The 25,590-nt window shown below is 39.7% G+C and overlaps 3 protein-coding genes across 12 annotated transcripts in view; 2 read left to right on the top strand and 1 right to left on the bottom strand.

Moving 5' to 3' along the window:
- Nucleotides 1–4: 4 nt before the first annotated feature.
- smarca5 (SWI/SNF related, matrix associated, actin dependent regulator of chromatin, subfamily a, member 5) lies at nt 5–9,526 on the bottom strand. Of its 2 annotated transcripts, XM_044190054.1 has the most exons (24): nt 9,244–9,524; nt 7,763–7,888; nt 7,505–7,671; nt 7,309–7,409; nt 7,105–7,205; nt 6,797–6,976; nt 5,978–6,133; nt 5,742–5,873; nt 5,528–5,596; nt 5,292–5,401; nt 4,946–5,172; nt 3,824–3,945; nt 3,562–3,714; nt 3,316–3,448; nt 3,013–3,161; nt 2,787–2,909; nt 2,574–2,681; nt 2,320–2,433; nt 2,082–2,204; nt 1,829–1,961; nt 1,615–1,733; nt 1,201–1,413; nt 956–1,066; nt 5–492 (listed from the first exon to the last, which is right to left on the bottom strand). In XM_044190054.1, exons 1-24 carry the CDS (start codon nt 9,313–9,315, stop codon nt 427–429), a joined length of 3,108 nt encoding a protein of 1,035 aa, XP_044045989.1. In that variant the 5' UTR covers nt 9,316–9,524; the 3' UTR covers nt 5–426. The 2 variants fall into 2 exon arrangements, with proteins under 2 accessions (XP_044045989.1, XP_044045988.1); XM_044190053.1 differs by having other exon boundaries at nt 2,574–2,909; nt 9,244–9,526.
- A 1,559-nt stretch (nt 9,527–11,085) lies between these two features.
- usp38 (ubiquitin specific peptidase 38) lies at nt 11,086–22,862 on the top strand. The gene is made up of 11 exons (XM_044186500.1): nt 11,086–11,255; nt 12,970–13,660; nt 15,074–15,209; nt 16,079–16,208; nt 16,446–16,547; nt 16,953–17,111; nt 17,287–17,480; nt 17,601–17,694; nt 17,799–17,905; nt 18,793–20,140; nt 20,800–22,862. Exons 2-11 carry the CDS (start codon nt 12,979–12,981, stop codon nt 20,971–20,973), a joined length of 3,126 nt encoding a protein of 1,041 aa, XP_044042435.1. The 5' UTR covers nt 11,086–11,255; nt 12,970–12,978; the 3' UTR covers nt 20,974–22,862.
- Nucleotides 22,863–25,008: 2,146 nt separating this feature from the next.
- gab1 (GRB2-associated binding protein 1) overlaps nt 25,009–25,590 on the top strand; it is a 57,036-nt gene continuing 56,454 nt past the window's right edge. For 2 of the 9 annotated variants that reach the window (XM_044186528.1, XM_044186556.1), the window contains exon 1: nt 25,011–25,525. The gene's annotated coding sequence lies outside the window, so the exon portion shown is untranslated. Of the gene's footprint in view, nt 25,526–25,590 lie in introns of all 9 variants that reach the window. The other 7 variants (XM_044186513.1, XM_044186547.1, XM_044186538.1 and 4 more) reach the window with 5 other exon arrangements.

Here is a 25,590-nt window from a genome sequence, read left to right on the forward strand (position 1 = left end):
CACATTTATTAAAAAACGGGGAGGTTTATTTGTGACGTTCAAAGACATTTTCTACTTCACATAGGAAGATAAAAGAACAAACGTTTTCTTCAAAATAAAAAGGGTACATATTGTTTGGAGCAATGGAATGTGGTACAACCAACAGGCATAAATACATGTATTTCAATTTAGTACTAGTAAAAAAAGGACTATCAAACAAAAAACTAAACCAGCACAGCTGCAGTGTTTAGGTAAGTGACAACAAGGCAGGCTTGTAAAGGAGCACTTCCTAAAACCTAATACAATGAGATCAGTCCATCAGAGGGTTTTACACAGTACATTATCACAGCCTGCAAAACAAACAGACACTAGGACTAACAATACCGGAGCTGGCTGCCGCTCTCGAATTTTGACACTGTATGCAGTAGTTTCACGTTGTTAACAACTTCATAACTTGAGCTTTTTCCTGCGTCCACGACCATCTGGGGTTCCCTCTGACTTCCGTTTCTGGGCCTACGTAAGAAGAAAAAACGATTAGGAAAGACTTCACAAGCAGTGACATAAATGTCAGTGCCTACCAGACAAAAACAGGGCTGGGTAGCAAACCTCAAAACTTATTTGTACTTTGAAAATGTGTCCATAGCACAGAATATTGATAGCATCGAAATATCAAAGTAACAAAAGTTTCATTGAATGCCTGGCCAGATTTGTATTTGACACAACATAACATTTGAGAACTCTGAGGAATAAAAAACATGTTTTTCCACAAAACCTAAACTTTTTTGGGGGGGGGGGTCAATGTAAGGTATCAAAGAAATTATCGCTCTGAAACACCGTAATCGTATCCGTACTGATATCGAAAATTTTCAAACAATACCCAACCCTAGACAAATAGTATTTTGAATTTGAACAACTCAGTTAGCATCAATAAACAAGTGGCTTGCTTCCTGTAATATGAGATGGATTTGTAACTTACTGAGCTGCTCTTTGGGCCACGTTTCTTTTTCTCAGCCTTCTCTCTCTCCTCCAGCTCCATGTTCTCTCTCTCTATCAGTGTAATCAGGGTGTTACATCGCCTCTGGAGCTCCTACACACACACACAGACACACACACACCACCAAACATAATTTTAATTTTTAGGCAACATTTTTAAAACATCATGCACAATAAAAACAATACAAAAGAATACAGGAGAAATAGTACAAACAAGCCAAAATTTACCATGGCAGTCCTGGATTTGAGGAACCAGTCAAAGCGGAACTGAGGTGAGTTGCGGATGCACTGACGCAGCTCGTCGTACACACTCTCCTTGTCGAAGCCCAGCTTGTGAAGCATACAGATAAGGAAGCGGTCCTCCTCCTCTGTGTAGTTCTTGCCTTTGTTGGTGCCATAGGAGATGCGGAGCTGATGGAAGGGAGCCTTGTAGCGACCAATCTGGGCAAGGAGGTGAAAAACATATTGAGGGACCATTAATTAATCAGGGAGAGTAGATAATGTGACGAAGAAATAATGGGGGATAATAAGGGATCAGGGCAAGATTTAGAGTTTAAGTGTTTAACACAAGGCTTAATGAGATAAAGCTAATTAGGTGATTTAAACAAGAAACGAATAGCCTAATAGCTGACAGTCAGCTACCTTTGAGTCCAGTGCTTTCTTAATGCTAATCCTTCTCTGGATCCTGGCCTCTCCTCTCTCTATCTGGGCCATGATCTTCTCGATATCCTGCAGCTCATTACAGCGCTCCCAGAATACAGCTGCAGGGACAAACAAAGATGAATTCACTAAATATGCAACAAAGTCAAAAGTTTGGGTGGGCCTGTGGAAAAGAGGAAAAAAAATGAGTAATTACCAGAATATTCCATGACTTCCTCAGGAGTTTTCCCCTCAACCTCTCTGGCAATGTTCTCAATATCATCTCTTCCCCACTTCTCGTTGGCTTTGATGAACTGATTAAAGTCACGCTTGTTCCAAATAGTAAATCCCTGCAATGAAGGTACAGTTGATCAAAATATGCACAATCTAGATCCAGACACAAACCATTTAATTTTGACTTGCAGCATATTAGCTGTAAATTGATTGTATTTAGCGAGAATAATGAGTACCTGTTGCAGCAGGTTCTCCTTCTCCTCCAGTTCCTCCTCTGTGAGAGCCTCAGCCTCATCAATCTTACCCTGCTCTTCTTTCTGGAGCTGGGCCGAATTTGGCATGTCTGGATTACGGGGAACCTAAAGACCCACATCCACAGACTGACTTACAGACATTTCAAAAGACATCCCTACTCCAATCAAATTTGGACAACTATCATTTCTATATCTGTTTCTCATCTAAACATCTTTGTACCTTGTAGCCTATGGTCTTTCTGTAGAACAGAATTTCCTTTTCCAGAAGCTCAAAAAGACGTGGAGGGAAGAACTGGAAGTCCTGGACATTTGGCTGCTTGGGAGGACGAGGAGCCTAGGAAATAGAGTCAGACAAACAAATGTTATGCCATAAGCAGGATAACACACCATCCATCATAAGAACATTGTAATTACACATTCTGTTGCATTATTGCCTTATATCCTAATGGTGTTTGTAGAGTGATCCATCCCTACCTTGGGTGCTTTGGGCTCACTGACTCGCAGAGCTTCTCTGAAGTAGGCATCCACAGCGTAATTGGCTTTCCTTTCTCTCTTGGGTGGCTCGATCCAGTTGGTAATGACCTGAATGAAAAAGCAAATGGGGAAACAGGGTAAAGACTTAAAAGGTTCATGTTGTTGGAATAAGGCAATTAAAGACTGAATACAGATGTTGTTAGTCTTTTTTACCTTTTTCTTCTCTCTATAATCTTCTCCTTCAAATGTGTACACACTGCTGTTCTCTGTGTCCATGGTGAAGTTTCTCAGAGTGCTCTCACCCAGTGAAGACAGCTTCTCCTTCATCTCCATAGTCTAGCACATGACAAGATCAGTGTTAATTTTATGGCAAATATAAAAACTAGATACAAAAAAAAAAGCAGTGTCTGTAGATTGTCTCTATTGCATCCAGACTCACCTTCCTTTCACCTCTCTCCAGGATCGCATCAATGTCATCATCTGTGATCTCACTCTCTTTGGAGGCAAACACATGTGTGGCACCGTGGCGGATGATGGACAGCATCTCATCCTTGCCCAGCTTGTTTGCGCTTGGATCCACAAGTCTTCCTGTTAAAAGAACAGAAGACGACTTAGTCGCTTACTCAAATCTCTAATCTCCTATTGGTATTTTCTGTAATGTACCAATTTTACATTTCTCTGAGATCCATTCTGTACAAATACCTGAATTATGGCCACTAATAAGACAGGAAAGATAAGTTACCTTGCTGGATGACAATGGAGTCCAGGCGCAGTTTCATCTCGGCCCTCTCCACAATCCTCTCCTCCACTGTGTTTTCAGTGATGAAACGAAAGACACGCACCTGCTTCTGCTGACCAATCCTGTGAGCTCGGTCCTGAAACAAGAAGATACAACTAATCAAGCCCCCTGCATCTGAAATCAGAGTTATCAGATGCTGTAACTCCTTACTACCAAGGAATGGGCAGTTCAGCACTTCGGAGTACTAACCATGGCCTGAAGGTCGACTTGAGGGTTCCAGTCTGAGTCATACAGGATGACAACATCCGCTGTAGCCAGGTTGATACCCAGTCCTCCAGCTCTGGTGCTCAACATGAAGATGAACTTAGAGCTGTTGGGCTCATTGTATGCATTGATAGAGATCTGAAAAAAAAAAAAAAAAAAATACATGAAACTGAATTGGTTTTTTTTTAACCAAACTCATCTTAGTTTCCTCCATGGGAAACAATCGACCTAAATCCAAGCACCACACCTGTCTCTCCTCATGCGGCGTCTGGCCATCTAGGCGACAGTAGCCATAGTTCCTCCACATGCAGTAGTCCTCCAAGATGTCCAGCACCCTTGTCATCTGACTGAAGATGAGCACACGAGAACCTGGAAAGAAGGAAAGACGGTAGCATCAGCCAAAGGAACATATAAAAAAAGTCCTTTTACACACTTTGAAATAATCTATTATGTGAATGTACTGTGTGTACTACAGATGTATTTCCCTCCCTTCTGTCTGATCTAAGCTATGTAAAAGATTAAACAAACACTTGACAGTGGTGGAAAGTAAGTACATTTACCTAAGTACAGTTTTAAAAAGGTACTTGTACTTTACTCAAATATTTCCATTTTATGCCACTTTATACTTTTACTCCACTACATTTCAGAGGCACATACTGTACTATTTACTTCACTTCATTTATCTGACAGCTGAAGTTATTTTCAGATTAAGATTTGATATAACAAAACATGATCTTGAAAAATACAACACACTGCTAAAGATTAAACCAGTGGTTTGTGTATGTTGGTGCTCTTTGTCACTTTTCAGATGTCTGAGTTGTTAGCAGTTAAACCAAGGAGTAATTTAAACCTCTCACATCGTTTATTTTCTCACAATATTTCAAAACAAAAAGCAAAGACTAGAGAAGAGACCAAAAAATGTATACAGATTTGTATAGCATAACTTGGTTTCCTACCACATTAATCATCTCACAAACCCCCAGATTTATCTAGTGACCCTTTGGAGGGGGCCCGACCCCCAGGTTGGGAACCACTGTACTACAACAGAAAAATGCTGCTTACACATTTATACAACAATCTAATAATGGCATATGTAATAATATACAGTATCAATCACAAGAGATATTTTACTGCAGTACTATTACTGTAATACTTAAGTACATTTAGCTGATAATACTTCTGTACTTTTACTTTAGTAGGACTTTGAATGAAGTACTTCTTCCACCACTTATGAATGATAAACACAGGTGTTGTTCTGTTAGACAGTATCTTAATATTCCACATTGTAAAGATTCTGTAATAGAAATACTATATCTAAAAGATGATAACAATTAATTCTCCTGAAATTACTGCATAGCCATCTACATACCCTGCTCCTTCATCTTGGGTAACAGCTTGTCTAACACCACCATCTTGCCGCTGTTCACCACCAGGTGGAGGTCAGTTGTATAGGGGGGACCAGGCTCGGCCCCGTCAAACAAGTACGGGTGGTTGCAGCATTTCCTCAACTGCATGAGAACGTTCAGCAGACGCATCTTGTCCATCTTACCCGCTGAGTTCAGAATGTCAATGTCCTTCATCAGAATCTTTGTGTACCTGATGGGTTGTGACATGAGTTAATATTACAATACTAGTGTACAACAATGTAACGTCAGTATCCAGGTTATTTCAAGCTGTGTAGAACAAAGAAGTAAAGCTTAACCGAGGATGCTTACCACTCTCGCTGCATCTTACTCAGGCCCACATACATCTTGATCTCTTTTTTCGGAAGCAGGGTCTTCTCTACGTCAGCTTTTATACGACGAAGCAAGAAAGGACGCAGAACCTACACAAACAAATGGCAGGCCAATAGAGTTTTAATCTTTTTAAGTGCTTTAACCCAAATAAGATTAACACATTAAAATTTACAGAGATTAGTTGAAAGTTGACACAAGGAACATTCAATACATACAGTGTGAAGACGTTCGACCAACTTCTGATCACCCAAGCAGTTGTTTGTGTCAAACCAGGAATCAAAGTCCTTTGGGGCAAAAAAAATTAATTAGTACCAGAAACACATAACAGACTAGAAACACATCACTACAACTAAGGACTCCAGCTTGAAAGTGGGTTTATCTTCTAGTGAAATTCCATGTTGGTCTTGTGAATTTCTAGGTGATTCTTACGTCTGCTGAGTTAAAGACGTCTGGCAGCAGGAAGTTCAGCAGAGCCCACAGCTCATGAAGGTTGTTTTGCAGGGGTGTTCCAGTCAGCAACAAACGATTAGTGGTCTTAAATTCTCGCACAATTTCTGATAGCTATGGGAAATAAAAAGGTATTTTTGCTTGATTAGGCAATCTTGTAAAAGATTCAGAGGTTCTAACAGATATAAATATCTATTTTACTTCAGTAGTTGTCTGACCTTTGATTTCTCATTCTTGATCCTGTGGGCTTCGTCAATGACCAGGTATCTCCAGTTGAACTTCTTGAACACTGCCTTTTCAATGATGAGCATCTCGTAGGATGTGACACACACATCCCATTCTCCAGGCAGCAGCACATCTCTGATCAGGGCAGTCTGAAATTGAAGCAAAAACATTTTTTTTTTTCAGCCAGCTATACATTGCTTAATTTCAGTCCAATGGGTATCACACAGCATGTTCGTCCCTGCAAGAATAAGTGTAGTTTTGGACAGACAACTACCAAATAAACCAAGAGTTATTTTTCATTAGTGAAGCTAAAGTGGCCTTTACCCATACGCTACATACATCCAATACTCACTATAACCCACCACGGAAACAAATCAAATGATCTGAAGTATCCATAAATAATGCTGGAAATCAAACTGCTGTAACTTGGAATAAATGTAATTTACCTAAATCTTGCATCAGTTATTTTGGTTTGGGTCCATATCATTAAACCCAAACCAGAAGCCAATTTCATCACTTCACACAAAAAATAAAAAAAGTGTACTATTTGAATCATTAAATGGATTAGGGGTCTACGTACTACACTGATGTAATAAAAAATGCTGATTCTGCACAAAAAATCCTGACTCATGAAAATGAAAACTAGGGCTACTATGCTAAGATGTATGGTTGGCCAAACTAAATTCCCAATGTAAAACAAGCACATTAAAATCAAGCAAATAGGAAGCATTACAGAGTAAAATATCAAGTCACTGTGTACTTCCAGTTCCATTTGGCTTTTCAGACAGTCAGAATATTCTGACACAGCCTACCCTCTGATCTCTGTCTCCGATCAGGCAGACTGCACGGAGTGAAGGCACCCATCTCTTGAACTCATTCATCCAGTTGTAGAGGGTGGACTTGGGCACCAGCACCATGTGGGGACCTGGGATGTTTCTGTAGTGCTTCATATAACCCAGCAGGGCAATAGTCTGTAGAGTCTTCCCCAAACCCTGAGAAGCAACAGAGTGCATGTGAGAAGGAGCAGTACATGTAAATACAACAATATTGTAAGATAAAAGTATTTGTCACTTCCCTTTAAATGTAGAGGGAACAGTTTTGACTCTGAGAAAGTACTGACCATTTCATCAGCGAGGATGCCGTTGATGCCGTTCTCATACAAAGAGATGAGCCAGTTCAGACCACGGACCTGATAGTCTCTCATTTTTCCCGTTTTGACATCTAGATGAGAGACAAGAAAACCCTTAATCATTACCTCTGCCCATCATATATAGTTGCCATATGCCTTCCTCTCAAGACTAAATAAAAACAGGTCATTGCTCACAGGAGGGAGAATCATCAAAGCGAGTGCAGACAGTTGTAGTCTTGGTGCTCTCGCTCAGGAGCTCTTCATCCTCCTCTTGCTCTGTGCGGCGATGGCGGTTGCTGTCAAACACAGAAAAGAAACAATATGTCATCATCACAATGGGAGTAAACTTCTTAAAATGAATTAAATCTGCATTGTGTGGACATGTACTCACTCTCCGGCAGAAAGCAGGTTCTGTTTCTCATCTTTCTTGATGCGTGGACGTCCTGGCTTCATCTTCAGGGGGGAGGTGGGGGTCTTCTGTGCGGCTGGTTGGATGAAATGAGCAAACAACTCTGTTTGCTTCAACAGGTACTCAAATCTGTTGGTCCGGTCTGTTTGCTACATACACAGGAAGACAGTCTTGTTAACTAATTTTCCAAAAACAGAGCAGTGAGCCATGTAATGTAAGCTATAGAAAAAGTGTCCATACCACTTTCTCCTCATACCCCGGATTAGAATCTTTAGTTTTGGATGAGGAGGAGGGGGATGCATCTTGTCCATCAGGCCCGGCATCTGAAGATGACTCTTTTCCGGCATCTGAAGAATCAGACTTCTCCTGGGAAGAAAAAAAGTAAACAGAAAAGCAGTCTTGTGGTCAGTGGCTATCCTCTGATTTTCCAACAGCAGCAGACAGGAACAGACTAGACAAATCACCAACTCTGTTCCAGGATGCTCTCTGGACCCCATAGAGGAAGTGGGAGAGAGATGCATGATCGAAAAACTCCTGGTTATCATGGACAACATCCCCCAACCTCCCCCTACATGAAACCTTAAACACTCTAGGCAGCTCCTTCACCCTGCGGTGCGTTAAGGAACACTACTGTCCCTGCTGCTATCACCACTATTCTTAGTGGGCCAAAACAACTGGACTGTGAGTCAATCACAGTACTCGACCTTTTGCGTTATTAGACGCGCATTTTACACTCTGTTTTTGCAGCATTTCACGCTGCTAACACTGCTATTCATAGAGACAAGACACTTCACCCACCACCCAATTCGATTCCCTTAAGTGCAATTTTTGTATTAAATGTATTCTTTGTTCCTTATTAGTCACTATTTTTGTCTCGTTGTACTTACTATTAGCATATAATAATAATAATAATAATAATAATAATAATAATAGGTGCTCATAATGTAATATTCTGGCTTTTTAAGGGTTACATATTTACACTATGCATCTATTGTTGTACTTCTGCTGCTGTGACACTTCAGTTTCCCTGTGTGGGATCAATAAAGTCTGCTTATTTTAACTGTTGAGCTGCACCGCTGAAACCCCATTCCATTTTTGGGGGATTTTAATCAAAACTCAACCCAAAGTCCAACGGGAGCCAAGCTGCAGACAGGCAGCGCTGCAGCAGCATCCGTCCTCGGATACAAAACAGATTACTGCACTGTCCCACTGAAAACAAAGACGCGGACGGGACAGCTGAGCGTGGTGCTGCTCTTTACTTCTTTTCACGAGGTTTTCTGAAAACCGGTCACAGTTACAAGCAACTGGCTGAGTGAATGTGGCCTGGTTGTAAACAAAAAGCACGCTGGGACTTTTAATGTGGTGGTCGATGGTTGGCTAGCGGGGCTAAGCTAGTCGTTTTGACCGCTAATGAAACAGGCTGGCCTTGTTGCTGCTCTGTGCTGTAACGTTAGCTTCAGTCCCGAGTGGAAGGGACCGAGCTGCTGTTGTAGTGAGCTAACTTAATGATAGCGCCGCCGCGGCTAGCTAACTAGCTCAAACAGCCCGCATTAACATTGACAAAGTGAAAGTTTAACATAGCAGAATATGAGGAACAAGTAACGTTAGGTAAGGGAGGGTGGTTTTCAGAGTTTGAGACTTGTGTGGCAGGTCTGTGAAATATGTACGCGGTGCTGAGAGAAGACAATGCCCATATTAAACCATCTTAACGTTAACGTTACCTCCGCTCCTCCGGCTTCTTCAAGTTCAGTCTGCTCTTCCCGCTGTTCCTCGCAGTTTGCGCTGTCGGACATTGTTATCGAATTTCTTCTTCGATTCGGATATATCGTCCGTTATTTGGTACCTTGTGTAATCCCGTATAAGAACCGTTGAAGATTTTCCGAACTTTCTTACGGGAAACGAGAACTATCCTGTTGTTTATAATGAAAGACACACCGGTTGGTCACAAGCAGCACGTTCGCGCTAGGAAGATTGTTCTCGAGCACCCGCGTTCACAGCGCTCTATCGCGAGACATAGTTATGCTGCCTTCATCGACTGTTGTAAATGTAAATAGCGTTGTTTTTTATATTTTTTGGTTCAGTTGATTTCTTTATACAGGCGATTTTAAATGTGATAAGCGTTGGTATTTTGATACAGTGTGTGTAGTTACCCAATTTGTCTTTACAGAACAGTTTTTACAGCGCAAACTACAGCAAGTAAATATTAACTTATATAACTTATTATAAATATTAATTATCAGTTAAATCTTGGATGGAAGGGATGAAAATGCAATAATAATAAAAATCATCAAGCATATCAAAACCAGTTCTGGACCACAAAAAAACAAAACAAAACAAACACTTTGGTTTGGTTTAACCAGACCACATTGTCAGTCTAAAAGTAAAAGAAAAATCAGTGCATAAATTGTAAAATGAGTTGATCTAATTCAAAGTGAAGAACATTTATTGCATGCAACAACCAAATAAATTCTCCAAATTGTGCACTATAAACTGAAGATATGCTATGTTGATTGAGTTTGTTACATTTGCCAAGAAGATAATTATTTCACTACTTTTAGAGTCTGAATTTGGGCTTGGTTTAAAAAGTGACATTGTTAGTATTTAATTATTATACTACTCAATATAGTTCATTTGATCTGTTGTTCAACTGTGAGCAAGTTTGGTTTTAAGTACATTTTTATACGTTATTATAATATTAGATATTAAGTAATTTGCTACAACATATTAACTCATTCATGCAGGGAGTGACTCCCTATTTGTACCCCAGTGATTACAGCAGTTTAATCCCCATTGAATGTTTTTTTCTCAGAAAGTTTCCTCATAGTGATAATTAAAAAACACACTGCTTTGATTATTCTAAGATGTCCATCAATCCTCTCTACCTATTCTGTAACTGATTGTGAAGTCTGAGATTTAAATTGTCTAAAATGAGATGAACTTTTTGAAATAAAATTTCATGTCCACTTATATTTTCTAATACTCATCTTCTTGGGTATTTGAAATAAAGGCCTACTGTAGGCCTACATCATACTCTGTACACAATGCATACTATGCATCCAGTCTTTCAGATCTACATATTTACATACTGTATGTGTTATATAAACATATATATCACGTCATATTAATGTCGTAGTTTTATTAATTTTATGTTGTTTCACATTGGTAAATGTATACAGAAATATACTTCACACATACTTTATGTACTGTGTCACTTTAATCTGGAATTTCACAGATGTCAGTAATGTCTTCGGGTGAGGGGTATCACTAGCGCACAAGGGATACCAAAAGAAATAATGCAGAGTTCATTTGATAGCCGTTCATTTATTTACCACCAAAAGCCAACCACGAAAAGCCAATGGACAAGGAGTACTTGAATGCAGCACATCAACTGTACAGATACGACCCCAGAAGTGCCCAAATGTCTTAATGAGAATTTGACTACATTTACATCTTGTCATTCAAAACGTTCAAAAAGATCGTTCACGGAGAGCCACTGATTTTATTACTCAAAATTCAACAACTGCGTAACAGGCAATGTTAAGACGAAAACTGCTTCACACAAGGGTCCTACCAACATCTCTGTCCATAGAAATGACGTCGGTGGAAGGTTAATCAGCTGATTCTAAGCGATCAAATGAACCAAAATAACACGGTTTTATCTGTCAAAAGACGTTCAACATCTACCGACAATTGACGATTTTCTGGTTGGACACGGTTGACATGCTTTATTTGGGTAAGCACATAACGTAAAGCGTTTCTAAGTCGCTATTACATGGCGGTATTTATGCTAAGTCAGTGGAACCTAACGTTACTCAGCTAACGTCAGGCCTGTTTGGTTGCTTTGTTCATTGTTCATCGTTGTACGAGAATGATAGTAATAGTAACAACTGTCGTTATGGAGCGGGAGAACTGGCTTCTACGGTTTAGTTGCATTTAGCATTTGAGCCATGTTTTAACTGCCGGACGTATACGAGATATCCGTTAAAGTTAACGTTATAGTTAGCGTTAGCAAGCTAGCCGCCTGTATCCACACAACAAGCACAGATAGCGGTTGGTCGCTGTTCTCAAGTGGTGAGATAAGAAGAAAAAAATCAGGTGTAACGTTAAAGTAGTGTTAAATACGTGTAACGTAGTAATACTTTATTTTGCGTGGGTTTGCTGTTGGTACGGCAGATAGCTAATAAATAAATCAGTATGTTGCACTGAGGATATTTAAAAATACAAAAACATAACAATAAGGCTAGTTTCCCTTCAAAAATCTCCGTAAAGAAAATGAGACAACAATTATGTGACAGATGCACCGAAACCACCTTAACATCTGTTTTAGACCGGTTCACATCTCAAATATATAGGAAAATATTAAGAAGTCTTACAAATATACACTATGTTTGATAAAAATTATTCTTCATCCGTGTATCGGTTACTTGGCTTCACTGGGGCTCAGTCTATAGAAATATGATTTATGCTTTACAATTTCCCATTCATAAATTTTAATTGGTACTGAAAACATTAGCCAACTAATCAAAAGACAATTAATCTACATCAGCGATTTCTAAAATCATTAAAAGGTTAAAGTAATTTTTCAAGCAAAAATGTTCAACATTTGTCAGTTCTGTCTTCTCAAATGTGAGGATTTGCTGCTTTTCTCTAGTTTATATCATTGTAATTTCATTCTCTTTGGGTTGTGGACTGTTGTTTGAAGACATTACTTTGAGCTCTGGGAAACTATGTTGGGCATTTTCACTTTTTTGTCAAATTGATTAAAAGGTTTATCAAAAAAATAAGCAGAAAAATGATAAGTTAGTCTCTAATTAATTCCCAATTTAAATTCAGTAGTTGACATTTGTTGAGTTCTATCATGGTGCCAAGCATTATATTCTATAGTCTTCTATGTTTGTGTAATACTCAATAGTCACAGCTCTACATTCCTGTTGCAGCACATTAAAGCTGAGTACACATGGTCTACCTTTGAATGCTGACAGTCTGTGCCCTCAGTGAATGAGGACAATGTGGGAAATTTGATGGTTGGGGTAGAAAGGACTCTATGCACCAATAAGCTTCACAACAGTGACACAGTAGGAATTGCACAGGTGTTACTAATAACATTAATGAAGGGCCTGTTCTATTCAAGTGTCCCGGTAAGCCATGACAGTGAGCCAGCAAGCACAATACTAGGACCCTGAAATGGAAGCAGCTAAATGGAATTCATTTTATTATTTACACCTGTGCTTTTCCTACTGTGACATGTCAAAATGTCCTCTGTGGAAAAGGTCTATCAGGGACTGAACCAGACTCTTTTGATATGTTTGATTGAATTAAAACAAAAAAGCAAACAGTGATATATTAAATGTGGCTGCACGTTTATTTCACCGTTAACTTTGAGTGCAGAAGTTGTGTGACCTTTTTAACAGGTGACAATTAATTATTTCCTCAATTGCCTTCTACAGACCGTCATCATGGACAAGATTTTGGAGGGCCTTGTGAGCTCCGATCACTCAGTTCCAGTGAAGAGGGCCATTGTGAAGAAGGTAGTGGAAGCCGCAGAGAAAGAGGTGACTGAGGAGCAGTGTCAGTCGCTGTTTACTCTCACCACCCGCCTCATCTTGCTCGGTGAAGATGCCTTTCAGAGGCAGGTCGGCTTCCAGGTTTTGGATGCCTACGCACGCTACCACCGCCCAGAGTTTGAGCGTTTCTTCACTAAAGACTTTGTCCTCAGTCTTCTCCAACAGGGCTATTTCCAGCTGGACCGCAAAGACCCAGCTATTATAGACTACATTCACTGCTGCCTGCGGCTGCTCATCAGCTGCCCCTCAGTGCTGGAGATCTTCAGCGTGATCCAGGTGGAGGTTTTAAGGATGGTGTGTGAGCGTCCGGAGCCTGCTCTTTGTGCCCGCCTGAACACTTTTCTTTCAGACTTTGTGCAGTGCATCCCGAGGGATAAGTCGGGAATTTTGTTCTGCCAGCAGCTGGTGAGGACCATCAGTTACTTCCACTGCTTTGCCAGCCAAGAGCGGGAGCTGAGAGAGTATGTAGGTCAGGTGACCAAGGTTAGCACGCTGCTGCAAAACATCTGGAAGGCTGACCCAGCCACACTGCTTCCCTCATTACAGGAAGTCTTTGCCATTATCTCTTCCACAGGTGAGACTCCTTCCTTCCTTCCAAAATAGCTATATTACATGGCATTGCTGTTTAGAGCAATAAAAGAGTATCTTATTTCATACTTGAGTAAAAACTGCTTTTATTTTTTTATAGGGTAAGTTTTGGGACACCTGGAAAATAGTTATAGATGTCCTAAAGAAGCTTTAAAATGTGAACAAATTTGGATTTTTTCATAGATTATAGATGTCTGCCTGCCAGTAATGAAAAAAGTGTATTTGCATTTGGCAGCATGGACCCATGACTTATACCCCTCCGTCTATAAATCTCTGGCATTAATACCAGGGTGTTTACTGCATGATTGAGCACCCAAGAACAGTTGCCTTGTTTCATTTTGGTTTTTCAGGGCCCTGCCAATAGCTGACTTTGATCCCTTGGTTTAGTTCTCTCATTTGTATAGGTTGGATGTTCATCCAAAAATATTCAGTGTTATTGGCACACTGATTATTTTCATTTTGGAGGTAGTGGCTTCATTTTACACACTTGCCATTGCTTGGAGTGATTACCTTCAAATCCACTGATTCAAAGAGTACATTTTCCTCAGGAGCAAATATTGAAAAGCATTTGCTGTGAAGATGTAGTAGTTCAGAATATTTCAGCTGAAGTCAAAGCTGCAGTTAATTTATTGATGGTAAATTTTAGAGATGTCATGAGCCTACTGTGCAATGTTGCGAGTGACTGAACTGTGGAGCAGCACAAAATAAACAAACAGCACGCAGCAGTTTCAATTGAATAGCCATACTGACAGCATGCGTCAGTGAGCGATGCGAGCAGAGGCGCTGTGGGTTAAAAGGTCACTCTGCCTCTATTTCAGTGACATTTTTCTGGTAAACTATTACACAAACACTATAGGACACTATACAAAATATTACAGGAAACCATCAAAGGAAAGCTGTGGTTTGGGATATATTTTGTTAATAAAGCAATTTAACTACTGTAGTTTGTGTGCTCTGTGCAGCTGTATTATGTATGAAGAAATAAATGTTGTTCTCAATATTGGCAGATACTCAATACTCAATATTAAAGAACTTAGATGTCAATCAGGGGCTAAAAACTTGATTTACACATACCAAGTGAAACAATTTTCAAATGCCTTAGACAGGAGACGCAAAACAACAGGAACAACTTCAACTATAACGTAACCAAACAGCCCTGCAATAAATACAAACTTTGTAAAGGTCAGAATGTTTTAAATCAACTAGGATTTCACATCTTTAAGGCCTTAGTTTGTGGTGGTGTTGCACTGCATTATATCACAAGGTGCTCCAAATTTTCACAGTTGTAAAATTTGACTGTAAATGCACATTTGTACCCCGCTTACTGTCCACTCATACAAAAAGAAAAGGTGGCGTTGTGTGGTTATGTACCATTTCTACTCTGATTTATTTTTTGCAGACCCCTCCTTTGACCCATCCATTACTCTGGCCAGCCTGGTGCAGCACATCCCCGTCCAGATGATCACAGTGCTTATCAAGAGTCTCACCACAGACCACAATGTCAAAGACGCAAACATGACTAAAGCACTCTGCAGGTAACCTCACACATCTACGTTTGGTAAGAACGTTTGGTTCCTGCTTCTAACAAGGCTTGTGAGCCAATAGTATAACGACATTGGTATCACGTGGTATAGTTGCCAGTTATTGTGCAAAAAACGGACACTGACGTTAGCACATATAAGCTATCTTAGCTTAATCATCCATAGTGCTCAGCTGTTTTTTTTTATAATCCGCTATGAGATTTGTTTTCAGCGAGAAAACACTTCGACTAATGTTATGTCAACACTACACTAACACGAACGCTAGCTAACGTCAACTTTTATAATAGCTGTCTGTCTAATATCGAGCACTGTGGGTTTTAATAGCGTCCCTACAATGTATTGTACTCTTTAATTGGATTAAAATGTAAGTATTTACCTAATGTCTTTTATAGTGTAAGGATGATTAAGTGTTGCACTATATGGCCCCTATAATTATTAAATGATGGGGTAAAAAAGGGTTACCTAAAGCTAGCTAGCCATATCATTACCATAGATAACGTTACATGAAACACTGCTGCACAAAGTCCTAAACCTATTGCTAATGTATAGCTATATGTTGCAAAATGAATTGACTGAGTCTGAGTCTCACTCCAGTCGACCATGAAATATGCAGGTTGTGCAACGAATTGGCAACCACTGGAAAGGGATTGGAGGGGGAGTGCGTCACCTAGTGGCTGGATGTTATCAATAGCACCTTTTAAACTATTTATGTATACAAATTATGATATGATATGTTGTACATGAGTTGTGCAGTTTTTCTCCACATGCTTTGATATTATGTGTAGCAATCTGTGCGTTATCATAATGTTACCACATTTTTGCACATTATTTAAACCCCACATGCTCTTCTTCTCTCTATCTAGGATGATTGACTGGCTTTCTTGGCCTTTGGCCCAACATGTTGATACCTGGGTCATTGCTCTACTGAAAGGACTGGCTGCAGTTCAGAAGTTCACTATCCTCATAGACGTCACTCTGCTTAAAATTGAACTGGTGTGTAGTGAGAACTTCTCATTTTGATTTATTATGGACCTTAGGAAGACGCTAGACAGAAGTTGTATGTATCTACACAGATGTTGAACTGCAGTGATAATTAAGCTTGATTGCAGCAATTTTTCTCAAAGATATTTTACTTAGCGCTGGTAAAAAAAAAAAAAAAAAAGGTTTATATAAATGTATATATGACCTCAATGTTTTTTTTTTTTGTTTGTTTGTTTTTTTAACCCATAGGTATTCAGTCGTCTGTGGTACCCCATTGTGCGGCAGGGAGCGCTAGCTGTGCTCTCCCATATGCTGCTGAGTTTCCAGCACTCTCCTGAGGCCTTCCATTTGGTAAGGGATCTCCTGTCTCCTCACAGCCCATTTCCCTCTCACATGGCCACTTTATTGTTTTTCTCATTTTCTTCTCTTCTGGCTTAAATTACTTCAAAGCTACATAGACCTCTTTTCCCAGAACCCCAGGCTCGGCACCGCTCTCCCACTAATGATGTGTGAAGCACTTAAATGCCAAGCAATGGCCCTTGAGGTGGCCAATTTCATTAGTATCTAAAAACATGAATAGTCTCAAAAATACTAAGCAAATGAGACTGAACCCTCTGTGGGGTTCCTGATATGCAACTACCCTCAGGCTGACTGTGCTACAGATTTGTATGATTAATATTAGCAGTACCTTCCAATGTTTCCAGCACCACAGTGTCCTCAACATTTTTCTCTTATCTTCATCCCTCACTGTCCCAGGTTGTTCCACATGTGGTGCATCTAGTCCAGTCTTTGAGGACAGATGGTCTCCCCACCAGTAAAGCTTTCTTGCTGCAGTTCACTGAGCTCATACACTGCATGATGTACCAATACTCCGGCTTCCCTGACCTCTATGACCACATACTAGAGGCCGTCAAGGTAAAAGAGTGGGGGACACCTCATACTATAAATGTTCTCATATATAGATATTTAAGAAAATGTTGATCGCCATTTACATAATTTTTTACATTGCATAAATAATCAAGAGCTTTAATTTTACATGTAAACTTCTTAAGTGTGTTCTGTATTTAATCATTTCAATTTGTCTTCTCAGGATCTCCCAAAACCTGGAGAGGAGAAGATCAAGTTGGTGTTGAATCAAAGTGCCTGGACATCCAAGTCCAACTCCTTTGCCTCGGGTCTTCAGAGGCAAGTTGGGAAGTCTGAGACGGGCAAGACTGGCCTGGTCAACCTGGGGAACACCTGCTACATGAACAGCATCATCCAGACCCTCTTCATGGCCACAGAGTGAGTTGTGTATGCAAACACACACACATACACACTTGTTGCATTTTTTTATATTTGTATACTGAAACATAAGGCATAAATATGGACAGTGTTAGTGTGGTTAACTTTGTTTTTTCTCAGTTTCAGGCGGCATGTTTTATCATTACATCTAAATGGTTCCAACACACTAATGAAAAAGCTCCAGCTGCTCTTTGCTTTCCTTGCACACACTCAGGTTAGTGTTGTCCTGTGTAATAATAGATATTACAGAATATTATTAGTGTACTGATAACAATAATTGATTGCTATGTGTATGTGGTGCATGTCTGTTTCCTGCAGAGGGCAGCATATGCTCCCAGAAACTTCTTGGACGCATCTCGGCCTCCCTGGTTCAATGCCGGCTCTCAGCAGGACTGCTCTGAGTACCTCAGATTTCTTCTAGACAGGTACAGTCGCACTCCAAGCAGATTGGATGAATCAATAGTAATAACAGGATTGTGTCAAGTTAGTGTGTCTGTTGCGGAGGCTCAATGATTACAGGCTGGCTGCTCTCTGTTATAATCGCAGACTGTTAGAATGCACTGCACTCCCAGTGTTCCCCCAGGACTTGATGTAAATAATGATTTCTGAGACAATTGATCAATTTACTGCACTTTAATGCAGTATAAACATTTGTGTGTGTGTGTGTGTGTGCGTGTGTGTGTGGTTCTGAAAGATAAAACAATACAAAGTAGCCATTAATAGCAGCTCACTCCTAATAAATGCAATAGCATTCGATAGCCGCAGATAGCCAATAGCCTACAGCTTGGCTACAACACACAAACTAACAAACTAACATGAAACTAACAGTATCCTAGTCATAGTGGGCTAATATAACTAGGAATTCGCTAGAAACTTAAATAATCATTCAGAAAAACCCGTATGCACCATTGGCAACATTATACACATAAATTACAGATGGTAAGAAACTGTCAGAAGTATAAGCATAAACGTAAAAGGCTCGTTCGGTGCCGTTCGCATCGATAAATGACGCATTTTCTCTACTATTCATTTACACTGTAATTACAGAATCATCATCAATCATCAACAGTGCAATGACAATGTGTCCGGTAAGTAAACATCACAACTTAGATTTCTCTAGACGCGCACACACAGGAATGCAAGCAGTGGATCGTGAGTGTGCATGACTGGGGCTTGCTGATGCAAACTGTACTTTCTTTAGACCTAAATGATGTGACTGTTGTATACTATCACAGCAGTGGCACAAATTAAAATCAATGTACAATTGTATTTTCTCCTCTAATGTTAAATGCCCCTGTCTCTTGATCTCAAGGTTACATGAAGAGGAGAAAACAATTCAGGTCCTGGAATCAGCTAAGCCAAAGGTTGCCTCCCCTGTTGACACAAGCAGCAAAGACCCAACAGGCCAGACTTCTCCAGAGGAGGGAGAAGAGTCATCTTTGATTTCAGCAGAAACCAAACCTGGGAATGACGGGAGGACTTTGATAGAAACGATGTTCGGTGGGAAGCTGATCACAGGTATTCGCTGTATGCAGTGCAACTGCATCTCTGAGAAAGAGGAGCGTTTTACAGACCTCTCATTGGCCTTCTGTCCTTCTGCCACCTCTCAGGACAGCCCTCAACCTGAGGGGCCCTCAGAGGAGCCCAAGGTTCTCTGTCAGGGATCTGTCAATGGCGGCAGTGAAATTCCTGAGCCAGGCCTGGCGAGAGCCCCGGCTAGCAATGTCCATTTTGTGCCAGTGACAAATGAGCCTCCTCTCTCTGTGCCTGACCTGGTGAACTATTTCCTGGCTCCAGAGATCCTGGACGAAGAGAATGCCTATTTCTGTGAGAAGTGCAGCTCCCTCCAGCGGGCAGAGAGGACCATGAAAGTGGTCTCAGCACCTGAATACTTAATCCTCACCCTGCTGCGATTCTCATATGATGCCAAATGCCATGTTCGGAGGAAGATTCTGGACAATGTCACCATCCCACCACTCATGAGACTTCCTGTGCATGCCCCTTCGATGCCTACACAATGCTCCTCTTCTACCTCTTCTCCTCTGCAAGTGGATTCTCCTGAGAGCAGTGAGAATCTGGCCAAGAAGCTCAAACCATCTCAAAAAGATGAGGAGGAAGAGGAGAAGGAGAGGATAGATGGAGCAGAGCAGATAAACAGAGGAGGAGAGATGTCAGTCCAGTCAGTGCCCTATGTCCTTAGCTCAGTGGTGATGCATTCTGGTATATCGTCTGAGAGTGGTCACTACTACTCCTATGGTCGTAACATTAATGGAGCAGATGGAACACAGCATCCAGCCAATCACTTTGCCCTCAAGGAGGATTTGGGAAATGACCAGGCCGAATGTAGCCTCTCCGCTTGCTCGGCTCTCTCAATTCCACCTGAACAAGGAGACACACTACCTAATAGTGGCCAGGAGGCAAAGGATTGGCTGCTGTTCAACGATAGCAGAGTGACATTCTCATCCTTCCAATCAGTGCAAAACATTACTAATCGATTCCCCAAGGACACCGCTTATGTGCTCATGTACAGGAAACAGGAGCTACCAGGGCAGAGCGTAAATGGGGGATTGATGTCAAATGGAAAGAGACTGAGTGCTGAGCCTCCTCTGCAGAAAGAACTACTGGATGCTATTATCAAGGACAACAAGCTGTATTTACAGGTATGTAGGTGTGAACAAAAAACATACTTCTCCCACATACAGGCATTATGTTACCCATTCAAACTATCACTCCATATAAATTATGCCAATAAATGCAAGCCAAGTGTGAAGTGATTAGCATTAGAGCAAATATTTAATCTGCTGCTAAGATGTTCATTGGATAATTTTGCTGAAACACTGCTTATTATTCTTGCTTTACATGCATTTGACGCATAACATCATTACCACTAACCCCTCTAAGCGTGAAGTTATTAAGAAAGTTGAGGACTGTTCAAGATTCTCTCAGGTGGAAAAAAGCTGAGGGAAAATAGACCGTACTTTTACAGATAACCTGCAGAGTGTAGAATTTATTTTATTTTTTTTTTTTTTTTTTGACTGAATTTGAAGCCAAATCTGAACTGTCCTGTTATAAGACGTGAGGTGTAATTTCACGAGTCATTGATCTGTGCTGTGTTGAGGTGACGTTCCAGCGCACTTGTATGAGTGACTAAAGTAAATCACCTCTAGAGGGTGCTGTAATAATGTCAGTCACATAGAACTACACCAATGCTAAGTTAACTCTTTGGCATAGCATAGCTTAGGTATATGTTTTAATCCTGTTTTAAAATTAAAAAGAATCTAACTTGGGAACATTTCTCTTTTCTCTATGCTGTCAATAGGAACAGGAGCTCAATGCTCGGACCCAAGCTCTCCAGGCCCCTTCATCCTCCTGCTCATTCAGGCCCAACGGTTCAGATGACAATAACCCACCAGGGAGCTGTGGCCCATCTGGTGGAGGAGGGGGAGGAGGAGGGGGAGGGGGCTTCAATACCATTAGTAGACTTGTCTTCTGAAAGGAAAAAATGCTGCGGGAAACCGAGATGAACTGGCACTAAGGGAGTTCTGAACTGATCATACAGGAGCCTGAACTGTCATACCATAGATGTGCATATAACCTCATAAAAAGAGCACTGAAATTATCTGAACACACACAAACACACAGAGCATCTGCGCTGATTCTGATCTTAGATTTGATTTTGTTAAAGTCTTGAAGTTTTGACTAAAATAGTTTTTATACCATTGTTTCAGTCATCAGTTAATCATTTTTAATTTATTTAGATTATTTTTTTGTGATCTCAGCATTATAATCTTTCATTAATCCTCCAAATTTAAAAACTTGAGGTAGGTAATACTCATTGGTGCAAATGTATTCTCTCCTTTAATGAAATGTGTAAATTATAATTTGATATTATAGAAGTAACTTCTTAAACCATTAGTCTCCTAATAAATAAATAAATAAATAAATAAATACAGTTACATACATTGCTAAAATATGTAAAACTGGTTCAGTCTAGAACATGTTCATATTATCTGGCTTGTCAGTGTTCATAATATTACCACACAAACCAACACATACACACACAAACATATGCAAATACATGCATGTGCAGTGCACAGAAAAGAAAGCATTCAACTGTAAGATAAACAGACTTTTTTGATTTGTCATAATTCTGAACACAGCTCACAGCCTTCTTTTACTCTTCTGATTTGCATGCAGCTTTTCTTCACGAGCTGTGGAGTTTGATTTTCAAGATATTTGAATCCTTTTTGATGTGTGCTTTGGTGTTTTATAGGTTTCATATCTCATGCAATAAATGTACATATGACTTAAAATATCATTCTGAATAATCATGGAATACAAAACTATATGTGGAAAATGTAATACTATATATGGGAAATTTCCAAGATAAAGGCATTTTCAATATGAATATTTAATTCTGTTCTCCCACTAACAGATAGTGTGATCTACAAAGAACTAAATTGCAGACTGCTTGTTTAAACATATTTGACAACAGTAAACTGTTTGATGGCATATTTTAATGTATTCCTCTGATTTGATCATTCAGGGAGACTTTTGTGTTCATGCTGATTTTATGTGCCTTTTGACATTTAATGCAGATTTTTTGAAGAGGAATTTGTCAGGATATACATTTCAGCTGTACTGTGTTAATATTCATAAAGGCTTCACCTTTCCATACAGTAAAAACAAATCAGGATTTGTTGTATTGTGTGACTTAACCAGGAAAGTTATTTAAGGTAAAGTTATTTAAAGTGGTATGCTGGCAAAGAGGTGGGCAGATGTTGGGGACTAAATTATAAATGCATTGGTTAACACGTGATGATACAAATGTTAAAAAATAAGAAGTTATGAAGATTAAAGGCAATTAATAAACACTCGATTGAACAATAGCAAGATGAATCAGCAAATGGTTTCTGGAAACCTTAAATGAATTTCTGTGGAAATGAGCCAAACACCATAAACTAGTTATGAGTATGTTATGCTCAAGTTTACCTCAATGTCTGCGTCACCTTACTTGTCACATTTACATAATTCCACCTTTCCACTGCATAGACAACATTTACCACTAGCAGCCATCTCCAGTACTACATCTTGACTTGAATAGATCACCTACAGTACATAATTTATTTTCTTTCTTGCCGTATATACAAACTTGTCATCAGCAGTGCCAGATTTCTTCTTGGAGCTAGAACTAAGTGTGGCAAGATGGATTTGAAGCTGCAAATAATGCATTTTTTTATATCAATTAAATGCTTGAAAAGGAAAATGGTTAAATGTTAAATTCAGTATGTTATTGATACTGCAAACCTCAAGAACACTCAAAAACATGTACATTTTTAGTATGCAAGTGACTTTGTTGATTAAAAAAAACCCAAAACTGTACATTGTTGCATAATTCATCAAAACCAGCACGTGTAACCATACTTTGCTGTGATTGCAAAATATTTTTACACAAATGGAAGTCAGTATAGACAAAGCAGTGACTGAAAAAAGAACTGGGAAATCACATGCAGTCACATACTATGCCCACAGTCATGGGACAAATAACGTGAAAATAAATGAAATGTGATGTAGCAATAGCAAATTATTTGCAACGGTGCCATTTATTACTAATTAGCAATTGATATGGTAAAAACTCTGCAGTGGCACTAAAGCTTTCAAAGGGCATTTTGAAAAAAATCAATGATTCTTAATTATTAATCAACCAAACCATTACACTTTTCTCCTCGCTTTTGTTGAAATGTTAACTCTTTGGAATGGTATGATATATTTTCTCTGTAAATTTCATATTAGGTATTTACGTTTAGGTTTTTATAGATGCATACATTGCATACACTATGTACAAATATTCATTTGGCATGTACTGACAGTAAATAGGATCTGGTCTGTTCATCTGGTGTGGGTACAAATGAGTTATGCACTGCGACTCAGGATATCTTCAGTTGAACACATGGATGCTGCGGATGCCGTGTAAACTAAAGACGTATGCACCTGTAAAGCACAGCAACAAGAGACAACATTAAAGACACCGCTTCACAGACACAAATGCACAACCTCTTAGACATACCAGTTTAATGAAACCATCAAGAACATGGCACACAAGCTATTTGATGTTGTAACACTCGGACTGGAGTGCTAAATATATGGTATCATAAAAAAATAATTAATTAACTGGAATTGGTGTATTGTGTCTACAGCCTTTAATTGCTCCCTATTTCTTCATCAATACCGAGGCTGTTGAAAGAAGTAATGTGCCTGTACAATGGCAAAGTCATTAATCATAGACCAACAGGGAATATCCTTTGGGGGAAGTGTTTACCATTACAATAGCATTCCAATAAGATTCCTCAGATACCATTTTAAGTCCAAGGGAAACACGTCCTTGCCAGTGGATTAGACCAGTTATAGATGCTCTGTTGAGTCCAGTATATTGATCAGATATAATCAAATCAATATCAGACTTACAAATGTAACCTTTTTCTTACCACTGTGGTGTTGGACAGTAGCCTATAAAACAATACTTAGAATACAGTTCAAATAAAATAAATAATCATTTGGTGACAAAATATATCTCAGAGATAGGTTTGTAGTTTCGAGGCCATGTTAACAAGTAAAAAAAAATCAAATATTTGATACTGTAAACATACTGTATGTACAACTCCCTTTTAATAAAAATGTATTTCTAGTGATACCAAAGATAAATAGTACACCTAAGAATAGCTCAATCAGTTCACTGTTCACTACTATCCTACTAACATTACATGATTTTATGGCGAGTTTTCTTTAGGGAATAAACACGCATTATGGACAGTGTAGTTTAGACGTGCAAAGATTTCTTGGGACTTTTCGGTTCTGACGGTTCACACTGAGGTGGGTCGTTTCTTTGTCTTTTCTTCAACTGTCTGAGGCCACTTTTTGTATTCACCCAGAGGTGCATATAGCTCTATTACATCATGCTCCATCAAGCAAGCCGCTCTACAGCCATTTGTTGTTGTTTTTTTGGGACGGAAGACAAACGATTTTTGAACTACATGTCCCATAGTTGAAGCTCTACAGTTTTCCTTGCACGCCGCCGCCTCCCCATTTCGTCCTCCAAACAACTATTAAAGCGAGCAGAGCTACAAGAATGTAACATCCGGTAGTCACTTTCAAAAACAAATTTCCCAATGACGAACGTGGAGGGAACTTGTTGAAGGCATGTGTTGTGTGTCGTAAACATGACTATTACCTTGAGAGAAGATTCTGACTGCATTCCACGAATAAAACTACATTTGTTCTTTCTAAAAATGTCGCCAATTTGCCAATTAGCATAACTAGTCATAAGTCTGAAAGGTTGGACAAATGCGCATAGATAGTTAGGGCTGCCAAATATTAATCAACAACGACTGAAATGGCACATTTACACGTAGCTTAACTTAAAATGTCCGTTTTATCCGTTAACATTGGCACGAAAGATAGTATACGACAGCCGTTAAAATCAACGTACTACACAAACCGAACATTTATTTTGAAAGCAGACTCCCTTAACGTCCGGTCTGTTGCCGTTAGGTCCCGTAGCTTGACGTCGCCATGTTCCAGAGGAGGGTGAGTTGAGGGAAAGACGGAGCCACCCTGTCAATCATAATTAAGGAACCATGGGAGTAAACTGGTAGGGAAGCTCGGTTAAACCACTGTGTTTACGGTGAAGATTTTTTTAAATTTGCGCCGAAACGACAACAATGCACCGGTACACTGTGGGACATTTACATCTGATCTCGCCAACTGGGAATCGCTCCACTTTGACGGAAATTAGCATGAAGCGTTACATATAACAACTTAGCGACTTTCAGTTGCCTGCGCCTATTTTTTGCCTTCACAGCGTTCGAGTTTGAACAAAATACACAAGTCACCGCTGATATTTGTACAAAAGGCGGTGCCGTGGAGGTTTATATGAACTCCAAGCTCAGGATATATCCGTTTATTTGACTACAACTCGTGGAAAATCTGGTCTGTGCTCTACAGAGAACTGCCTTGTCGGTGAGTCGACTTTCGGAGAAGGAGTGACGGTATTTATCGCTCTCTAAAACACCAAAATACTACATGTTAACTTTTTATACTTCAACGTCACCGT

Source organism: Siniperca chuatsi, linkage group LG3 (assembly GCF_020085105.1).
Source record: "Siniperca chuatsi isolate FFG_IHB_CAS linkage group LG3, ASM2008510v1, whole genome shotgun sequence".
Lineage (NCBI taxonomy): Eukaryota > Metazoa > Chordata > Actinopteri > Centrarchiformes > Sinipercidae > Siniperca > Siniperca chuatsi.

Excerpts from the sequence above, each read along its gene's own strand:
- smarca5 (XM_044190053.1), bottom strand. The coding sequence starts at position 9,315 with ATGTCCGACAGCGCAAACTGCGAGGAACAGCGGGAAGAGCAGACTGAA. Across the intron at positions 7,206-7,308 it reads CTTTGATGATTCTCCCTCCT|ATGTCAAAACGGGAAAAATG; the intron begins GTGAGCAATGAC and ends TCTCTCATCTAG. Across the intron at positions 1,414-1,614 it reads AGAAAGCACTGGACTCAAAG|ATTGGTCGCTACAAGGCTCC; the intron begins GTAGCTGACTGT and ends CTCCTTGCCCAG.
- usp38 (XM_044186500.1), top strand. The coding sequence starts at position 12,979 with ATGGACAAGATTTTGGAGGGCCTTGTGAGCTCCGATCACTCAGTTCCA. Across the intron at positions 16,209-16,445 it reads CTCTGCTTAAAATTGAACTG|GTATTCAGTCGTCTGTGGTA; the intron begins GTGTGTAGTGAG and ends TTTAACCCATAG. Across the intron at positions 20,141-20,799 it reads ACAACAAGCTGTATTTACAG|GAACAGGAGCTCAATGCTCG; the intron begins GTATGTAGGTGT and ends TGCTGTCAATAG.